This window comes from Perna viridis, chromosome 7, assembly GCF_037379345.1.
Source record: "Perna viridis isolate PV_CMFRI_1.1 ecotype Kerala chromosome 7, ASM3737934v1, whole genome shotgun sequence".
Lineage (NCBI taxonomy): Eukaryota > Metazoa > Mollusca > Bivalvia > Mytilida > Mytilidae > Perna > Perna viridis.
The window spans coordinates 39,073,604-39,084,183 of NC_142451.1; the positions used below are offsets into that span (position 1 = coordinate 39,073,604).

General features: G+C 31.4%; 1 protein-coding gene across 2 annotated transcripts in view; it reads left to right on the forward strand.

The window, feature by feature from the left end:
* Window positions 1-7,350, forward strand: part of LOC148612633 (contactin-3-like) — a 43,561-nt gene extending 36,211 nt beyond the window's left edge. For both annotated transcript variants that reach the window (XM_088594276.1, XM_088594277.1), the window contains exons 22-26: window positions 102-223; window positions 1,377-1,587; window positions 2,635-2,750; window positions 3,551-3,728; window positions 4,200-7,350. In XM_088594276.1, coding sequence (XP_088450402.1) covers window positions 102-223; window positions 1,377-1,587; window positions 2,635-2,750; window positions 3,551-3,728; window positions 4,200-4,324 — 752 coding nt within the window. In that variant the 3' untranslated portion in view covers window positions 4,325-7,350. The remainder of the gene's footprint in view (window positions 1-101; window positions 224-1,376; window positions 1,588-2,634; window positions 2,751-3,550; window positions 3,729-4,199) is intronic.
* The last annotated feature ends 3,230 nt before the right edge of the window (window positions 7,351-10,580 follow it).

Consider the following 10,580-nt stretch of genomic DNA (forward strand, 5'->3'; position numbering starts at 1 on the left):
AGAATGGGTCCCCACCTTTAGGACACCCCTATCACTATATACCCCTACTAAAAGTATTTTAATTCATTATTAAATATGTACAATTATACCTTTGTTTACAGTGCCAGGTGTATCTCCAGTTTTAAGTCACTGTATTGCCATCAACTCCACAGCTATGGATGTATACTGGACACCGATTGAGAATACAAGGGAGAAAGTTGGTGGACAAATTGATGGATTCCAGGTATGTTTTCATACTGTAAACCAACTTATATACCCCCACTCAATGATTGGGTGGTATTTTTTGGAATCACTGTGTCCATGAAAATTTCATTGCAATTATCTCAACTCCCAATAGATGGGTTGATTTCAAATTTGTTGTGTGGCTTCATATAGATTGGGTGTACATGGTCAAGTTCTGTCTGATATCAACTTTTTGTTGTGTTGAATTTTGTCATTTTTCACTATATGGAATGATAGAGAAAATTTTATCACAAAAATCTTGGCTTCCAAATTAATGAATTGATTCATATCTTGTAAGTGATTTCTGTTGCTCTTTGATATCAACAAATTTGCCACATGTGATAATCATATGGTGCTCAATTCATATGACAATCATATGATATTTAACGTGGTAATCATATGGTTATCATAATTTAATTTTAGCTTGAAAACAATTGATAATCATGTGTTTGTGAAAGTATGATTATCATATAATAATCATGTGATAATCCTATGTAAATCTAAACATGATTTTTGTGTTTCAAGGCGTTAATTTGACTTTATCATTATTAATTTCTCCAGCTCACATTCATTTTGATATGTATTAAGTAATGAAGGGACTTATTCAAGTGATTTGTTGTCATGAATTTGTCTTTCTTGTGAAATTATGGAAAATAAATCAATTTAAATATTAAATAGGTTATATAACGAGAATAGGTATGGTCAATATTTCAAAGAGACAACAACTCCGCCAGGATGAAAATGTCAGCCCAAGGCCACCAATTGGTCTTCAATGAACAATGAGGAAACTCTCACACCACTGGGTAGGGGTCATCTGGCCCCAAAACATCATTGTACACAAAATTAATAAAAAAAAAATAAAACTGAAAATCAAATAAGACATACAGAGGCCGGAAATTCGTGAGTTGGGATAGGTAATAAAAAGTAAAGTACAGTATATTAAATCTTGTAAAAATGATTTTTAATTATTACGTAGCAGTCTTTATAAAAATCAGACAGGAGGTGATTCATGTATGTCTGAAACCTACCAAATTTGCTTTTATTTCTGATTCAGAAACAGTTACAGATCCCATGTAAACCAGTCTTAGTTTATTATTTGGTTTTTGCAGTTTGGATAAATAATGATGTAGATGTAGATCTTTTGCTTTTAATAGGTCAACTACTGGACAACACAGCCTAAAGAAGACAAAACTATTATATATAAGCAATTTATTCGGTTTAACTTGGAAAATGGTGTAGTTCCTACCCATGGAATTGTCATTGGTCTCAAGATCAACCATTACTCTACATTTGATGTCCAGGTTTTTAACACAGCTGGACTTGGACCAAAGTCTGACCCATACAATTGTGAAACTGCTAATGATCGTAAGTTTTTATAGCAAACAAAATAGTTAACTTCATTAGTTGGAGTTGGTCTTCCATTGATAGGATGACCATTACCTGATGAACTGTCCTAGGGTGTTAACTGAAAAATTAGCAGGGTTATTTAAGGAGGTAGACCTAGGGTAAGGGACACAACTCTTACAAATCATTGGAACGTTTGTATTCAGCATTTGACATCAATCTCATGTAAGCATCAAAGTAACTTGGATTGATTTCATTCTGTTTTAAATGAAAGCTTGATAGGCTTTGGTAAAATTGAATATGATACAAACATCTCAATAATTTCCCTTACTCTAGGTTTACCTCCTTAAACTTTCTTTCAGACATTGATTCAAATACATAAGAAGCATTGAAAAGAAAGTTTGAAGGGACAATATAACTTTTTATTTCAAAGCTATGTCATATTTTGACAGGTTGAAAAAATTGGAAGATTTTAATTTAGCATGATGTCATTTTTATGATCCTTGAATCTACCTTCTAAACACATTCATTCTGGTGTTGGTGTGCTTTTATTTCCTTGCCTTGATGTCTTGATGTCTACTGGAAATTTAGCCAAAAAACCTACGGTTTTAGTTCTTAAGTAGCACTCCACATAAGAATCATGCAAAATGTGATTCAGGGTTGGAAAGCCTACATATTTTTATTTTTGATATTTTGTTTGAATTGTCATAGTAAACAGAAAGTGACATGGTGGCTTTTCATATAGCCCTTTTTCATAGGAGATAAAACTTATATAGAATGTACTTTAGAATTCAAATACAATGTATAGGGAAATAACTCTTTAAATGACACTAAGGGAGATAACTATAAATGATGCTAAAATATAGTAGAAACTATTGGATTTTCCATGTAGATTATCTCCTAAGAGCAGAAAGATTGGAATGAATAATTATACACTTCACTATATTGACCTGTAAAGCAAATTAACAATAAAAATAAAAGTGTGTTGCTTTTTTGAGGTGTATCACATTTTACAGAATTTGCATGATACTTACAAAGGCTACTACTTAAATGGCTCTTCATTTTCAGCAACGCACCATTACCCAACAGAAGTAAGAGTTCACCCACATGGTTCTACTTCAGTAGATGTTACATGGAGAGGAGTATTGATTACGACCGATGAAGCTACCGTCATAGGTTATAAGGTATGCCTCAGTGAACTAGTGGTAGCATGCTAATATCTACTGCCAGTGGTCATGGGCTCCATTGTAGACCATGTCACACCAAAGACTGTAAAATTTGTGGTCAATGGTATTCAACCAATCACAGGGTTTAACTATGCAGTGTTAGTCGGGAAGCTTCCCCACAGATAGCCCGATAGCATACAGGACTCAAGCAGGGAAGGATACCACTGCGGTAGCACAAGAGCCTATGCGGCTTCAGTCGGGAAGCTTAGTTGGATGACTAGCCAACATGCAGGATGTTGCTCCTGCGAGCAAGCAAAATAAAAATTCAGCTCAGCATATTCCTAGTCTTGCATTTTCTAGTGGTGTTTGAATATTTTTTTCACTTTTAGAATTAAATTTGTGATTATTACATCAGTAAAAAATGCTCTGCTTGCCGAAATTCCTTTCAATTTACAGGACGTCATAAAGAGTTTTATTGTGACATAAAAAAAGTCTCACCTATGGGTGAGATAAGGGTATCTCAGCTATGGGTAAGATAAGGATATTTCACATGGATAAAAATAGGAATATGCTTGTGTCTTTTGTGAGAAATAATTTTGTTTTTATATTAACTTCTAATTTTTTTTTAGAAATGTTTTATATGCAATTAGAAATATGCTAGTTAAAATTGCTTTCTGGGACATAAGTGTGAATATTAAATAAGTACCATATTTTTTTACCTATAAGTCGATGTTGGGTATAAGTCATAGCTAAATTTTGACTTAAGTCAATGAAAAAAAAAACAGAAGTTAAATTTAATACCACAAATTTATATTTAGATTTTCCTGTGGCCTTCCAATGAGAATTTCCGTACAGCTTTTGAGTATGAGACTAATTTCTCACCAACTCGTCACACCTTGAACAGCCTAGAACAGGGAGTTGTTTATGCACTTAGAATAAGTGCAGTTAGTTCAGCCGGAGATGGACAGAAGTCACCAACAGTTTATTTTGCAATTGGTAAGGCTGATACAATGTTGCTCATAATGTGATATTGAAAACAAAGCACAAGTTTGTTAATACAAAGGATTATTGAAGAAACCATAAAACATTTAAAATGATGTATTTGTGCGTTTCTTGTAAGTATTACTTCAACCCTATAGGTGTTTTTTTTTTCACAGGTTGAAAATTTTGCATTTCTGTTGTAAAAATTGGTAACAATATTTTTGCATAATGTAATTTTCATGTTTTTGTAATGTATCAAATACATGCATTAGATGCAATAACTCTTCATTTCGTTTGCATGTTTTTATTTTCACATCCAGAAACAGCAGCAAATAGATTGAGGATTAAATCATCGCCGATGAATCAACTAAATTTCAGAAAAATATGAATAAGTGTACAGTCTCAACATTACTCAGTCACAATTATTTATTTTTTATGTTATGTTTCAGTCATTCTAAACTAATATCTGATTATTTATATTTTCAGCTGGAGGGCCAGCCACATTGATAGATCAAACAGTCACAGAGTTCTCCTTCCTTAGTGGGTCTTCCATAACATCGTCCATTGTACTTATTGCTATAGCAACACTTTTTGTTTATTTTATGTCATAACAGTAGCAGTGTGCAATAATTCATACTCTTTCACAACTTTTTCCATTAATCAAAAGTACACATGTAACAGTCATGTCTAATGTTGAAGATTGGTACATTTATGAAAATTTGACTTTAAATTAAGATTTTTCACAAGCCTATTTTCAGCGATTCAATTGCTCAATATTTGAGTTAACAGCATATGAATTTTGAAAAGATTTGAAGAAAAACTCAACTTGTAATATTTTTTATTAACTCAGCCAAAAAACTGAATATTTCACTTATAAATTTATATGAAGGTTATCACTAAAGTTATATTATGTTTAATCATTTTTATGATTATGATCTGTGCAAATTTGTGATATTTTTTTTTTTGTGGTGCAAAAATGTGATCTCAAATGATTTAAAATTCCCACAATAATCACAGTAATTAAGATATAAGTTAAAAGAAATATGTTAACCAGAAACTGTCTCGTTTAGTTAAATTGACAAAAAGTCACTAAAATATTACTAGGCCATTTTTATTATTTCAGCAGTTAAAGTGCTTAACTTATGAAATTTATACATGTATCTGTATATTATATTACAATGTAGATGAAAATTGTAGTATTTTTATTAGTGATTATTTTTTATTAAAGGAGGTAGACCTAGGGTAAGGGACATAACTCTTTAAATCAGTGATATGTTTGTATCATATTCAATTTCACCAAAGCCTTTCAAGCTTTCCTTTGAAACGGAATGAAAACAGTCCTAGTTACGTTGATGCTTACACGAGATTGATGTAAAATAGTACATACAAACGTTCCAATGATTTGTGAGAGTTGTGTCCCTTATCCTAGGTCTACCTCCTTTATTGCTCTATTTCTTACATTCATTGATAAACATGTTTGATGTCTAAAAACTTTTCCAGTGAACCATGTTAAAAAAAATTTAAACCACTTTCTTAACTTCGGTTTTGTCCTTTGTTATAACAGGTGCTGAACTTTACTTAGTATCAGAAATTTTCACCTGCACATTTTTCATTTTTCATTCATTTTTCAAGAATCCACGAACTTGTGTTTTATCCCTGATCCACGAATTAAAGAACTTTCACAGTATCAGATAGATACTTCTGAACATTTTTTCCTTATTTACATTACATAAAATTCAGAGTTGTTTTGTTTAATTATCTAGATATATTTAAGATACATGTAATACTGGCATGTGAAAGGCAATACCTTAATTGTCAGCAAAGGATTTTTTTATTCTTGGCAAAATTCTTGGCAGAGTTTGTGCTGTGCCAAGATGAAAACCTGCCAAGTTCTTCTTAATTTTACTGTGACCAACAATAATTCCTGTGTTTAAGTCACATTATTGGCAGAAAATTTTACCACAGCACCATGCAAAATATATATTTCACGTCTGTACCATACATGATACTTGACAGTATTGTGAAAGTACTTGAATTCATGGATACCAATTTTTTGTGGATAAGGGAAGAATTTACACAAGTTCGTGGATTCTTGAATTTGTAGTTTTAATGTTTTTGAGTATACACATCAATGGAAATCTCCTTTTCATTGGGAACCAAATTTTGTGGTTTGACCTACCCACGAAAACCACAAAAAATGGTACCCCATGAACAATAATACTTTCACAGTATCATTTGTATTTTCTGTGAACATTTATAGAATACTACATTGTGATCAGAACTATAGCAAAGTACAAAACCAGATTTAGAGGTAAAGGTTTTTATGAAATGGTTCTTTAGAACAGCTATAAGTTCTGATGAAATCTATGTCTTTGTGATGATTATTTAATATGAATATCATAATGTACATGGCAGAGAGTTAGTGTCATTGTCTACAAAGGTTTTTGTTTGTAATTCAAATGGCCAATAGCTTTTAGGACCATTTTTTCATGTTAATGACATAAATGTTATTGAATGTACATGTTTGTCTGTTCTGTTTTAAGATATGAAATTTTACTTATGTAAGATTCTCAATTTTCATAAAGATCTGTTGAAATCTATTTTTATAAAATCAGGTCTCATTTGTATATAGATTGTTATATATCAATTTGTTCTTGTATTTATGAATGTTGAAGATTGCTTGTTATTGTTGCTAATTCAATGATATCATCCAAAACATCATTATTTTTTAACTTATAAGATTCAAATCTTAATTACCATATTTTCTGTTCAAGAATTACCCCTCTGTATGTTTTGGTTTCATATAAAGATTACCTAGTTTTTGTAAAGGTATTTTTCAATATTTGTAATTTCCTTCTAAATATTTTGAACTGTTGACAAACCAGACAGAATTGTTAAGTCCAGTTTTTTTATTCTAGATTTTAATGGTAGGGATAAGTGTATTGTATATTTACTTCTTTTATCAGTACTTCTGATTTTTTGTTTTCCTCATAAAATTATGTTTGAAACTTTTGGGAGGAAACTGTCCCTTACATGACCCTGAAAAAAAATGAGTTTGTACGTATTTAGACGCAAATTCAATGTGATAATAATGAAATCCAACCATTGTATACTTCCACATACATGTCATTTTTTTCAGCTAATATTTATTTTATATTCTTATATTATGAAATTTCATTCTCACTTCATCGTCTCATTTTCGCCTTTAAAATGTTTTATAGATTTTTGTTAATCATCTATACTGACAAAATTTAAAGCCCAGGATGCTTTTCTAGACAATACTGGTACAGAATCTAAGCATATGTGTTAAATACATGTACAATTATAAGAACATTGGTAAAATAATTCTCTTAAATGCTTTTGTTTTGCTTTGAATAGAGCACATACATGTACCGGTATACATTTTGATCCGACTACATTTTACAATGTAAAAAATGATACGTGTAATACTAAAAATGTTTTGATTTTTTTAAGATTTTGAAAATCAATAGGATTCTCTTCCATAAGAGAAGGGATTTTTAGTGCAAATGTACTTTGTGTATTGGAGTGTTAACACATATTTTACATATCATTTTACCATTGTACTTTTACATCCATTTTTAATGCCACTATTTTATAATAAATTTTGATGACATAACCTAGTATTTTCCTCATTCCAGGCTAAATTTTTTGCAAAATTTTGCACAAAATTAACAAAACATTTCCAACACAAGAGGCTTCTAGGAGCCTGAATCGCTCACCTGGTTAAATTTTTGCCTTTCAAGGGCAATAACTCTAACAAGAAGTTGTCCGACAATTTTGACTCCATGAAGACATAGGTAGGACTTATCATGAGGATCATTTCATCAATCAAAAGTTTCATTCTGTCTACTATAATTTCAAGATATTGATTGAAAACTGCAAAAAAAAAACAGTAATTGATATGGAGTCGTCTGACAACTTTGATCCCTGAAGACTTTTGTTGGCCTTATAATAAGAGTAGTTTATATCATAGTTTTCATGATATAGGCTGAAAACTGTAAAAAAAAAAAAGTCATTTTTCACCTCTCAAGGGCAATAACCCTTACATGGAGTTGTCTAACAACTTTGATCCCTGGATACTTTGGTAGGCCTTATAATAAGGATATTACAGCAATTGAAAGATATTGGCCAAACCTATTGGTTTTGGAGATATATGCAAAAAACTACTGTATGACCCCTATGTTCTATTTTTTAGTAAAGGCGGCCATGTTTTTTAACCGATCAAAAATTTAAACGGTCATTTTGTAAATGGTACCCTAAAAAACAAAAAATACCAACTTTCATTGAATTCTGTAAAGTAGTTTCTGAGGATAAGATTTTTGAAAGTAATAACATCAAAAACAGCAAAAAATGCCTAAAAAGGGCAATAACTCCAACATGGGACAACAAAATTTCACCAAAATTTGACCACAGATAGATCATCATGCTGAATACTTTTATCCTGTGTCAGAATTTAGCTACACCTAACGGTTTTGGAGATATATGCAAAAATCTGCTGTCTGACCCATATTCAATTTTTAGTAAAGGTGGCCATGTTTTTTAACTGACCAAAAATCCAAATGCTCATTTTGTGTATGATACTCTAAGGAACAGTCATTATAAGTTTCATGCAAATCTATTCAGTAGTTTCAGAGGAGATGTTTGAAGAAATTGGTAACGACGACAACGGACGACAAGTGATGGCAATAGCTCACATGGCCTACGGCCAGGTGAGCTAAAAAGGGAGGTTACAGGGTCCCCAAAACCCCCTGGATCTGCCACTGCTTATCACACATCAACTCAAATCTTTACTACTGCAATTGTACACGAAGATGAAAATGTGACTCCAGGTATATTGCAATGTCTTATTGCAAAAAAAATGTGGAAATCAAAAGAATATAAGATAAGATGAGGATAAAGACCAAACACTGACAAGGAAAACAGACACACACAACAAAGGACATAAATAACAAATATCAGAGAAACAAAAGTGAATGAGCAACCCATACTTCACTAAAAACTGGGAGCATAGACCATGTGCACCAGTAGGCCAGGGTAAGCATCTCTGCTTTTCTAGAGACACTTGCAGAGTTGCTCATAAAGTACTATTTTGAGTAAAATGAGTTGTATTCATTTCTGCATATACAGATTTATTGTTATTGCATGTAGTTAAAAGACCTTCATTAATCATAAAAAATAATTAAGCAAAGATATGGATAAAAATTAGTAAATTAGCTTGTGGAAATACAAGAAAAAAACCTGTCATGCAGAATACTGAACATGAAACAATTATTTGAAAGTTAACAAATTTTACGCAACCAACACTCTCAGTACAATCCAATTATTTTTCTTAGTACCATTACAGAAGCTTACAAAAGTGGGTATCGCAAAAATTGACCTTAATCCAGATTTTTTCTAAATTAATTTAGAAAGTAGATTTATCTTTGCCAAAATTAGTCACACAGCCTAGAGTATTGGTCCATCAGTCTATCAAAAATTAGTTTTCTTAATAACTTTTGTGTGTCTGTATTGCATTTAATACAGCCAAAATTTATCAATACTTATATTTTTTTTTCAATTTTGCAATGGGTAGGTCAAAGATCAAGGTCTCCTTTACTTAACACAGACTTATTGACATGAAATAAGTTTTTGCTACCAATATCAGTTTCCTTTGATGGTTATACTGTAAATTTGAGATTGTTTATATTTGGATTCAAGATCTTATATTTCCTACATGACTACATCAGCTTTCAATTTATATGCTTATAGTAACTTAATTCTATTTACTAATGATGTGCTTATTTTTGAAAAGTTCAGTATATCTATATATTGCATGACACTAAATGTTAAATTGTCCCATTGAAAGTTCAGCTCTGTTCAACTACTCTGAGGTAAAATTTTAACATATAAAATCCAAAGCTTACCAGCAAAAGTACAGAAACTGAGATTCAAGTAGTTTAAAGGGTTTTTTTTGAGCGGTTATTTATCCAACTATGAGAATTTGTTCCTCACTTTTTCCAAAAATTCTTACTTCTTTAACCCTGTCCGCCAAAAAATGTGGGGTTAATTTAAAACATTATTTTGAACTTACATACCAAGTTAATATTTTCAATGTTTTTTTTTTCCCACATACATACAAAATAGATTTGTGCAATATTGATGAAGTAGTTAACGATTTTTTTCATTTTGTAACTCTATTGGTGACCCCTTTATATTGAAGTACAAGAAAACATCTTCCTGATGTAGTGTGTTTCAGTTCATTTTGAATAGTTTGCATGGTGCAGCATGATATGGCCACAAATGTCAAAAACTATTTTCAGTGACAAGGATGGACACAACATTCAAACTTCAGCTTGATATGACCACAAATGTCAAACTATTTTCAGTGACAAGGATGGACACAGCATTCAAACTTTATACATCTTTTTATTTTGGATGTGATGAAATGTTCGAAAAAAAATTCTGATCAGAATAATTGTGACCAAAGAATTTTGAATTATACAGCTACAAATAAAAGATAATCAAAATATTTATCTCTGACCCCTTCCTAAATGGTAGGGTCTTAACCTTTTAACCCTACTTTTGTAGTATGGAACCTAGTACTACAACTTCATAGCATACACTTTTATTCACATTACTGCCTGGACAGCCATAAAGTATTTTTCTGTCATTGGCTGCATCACCAAGCCCAAAATCATTAACAGCCTTTTTTGCCATGAACTGTGTGATACATTTTTGTAAAGAATGATACCGATATTTTTTTTTTTCAAGTACTTTCTTTCCATCATTTTCTTTAACAGTTAGTTACAATTTAAAAATCAATCAAAACATTTCTTTTGTTGTGGTATGAAATCAAATGTTACAATT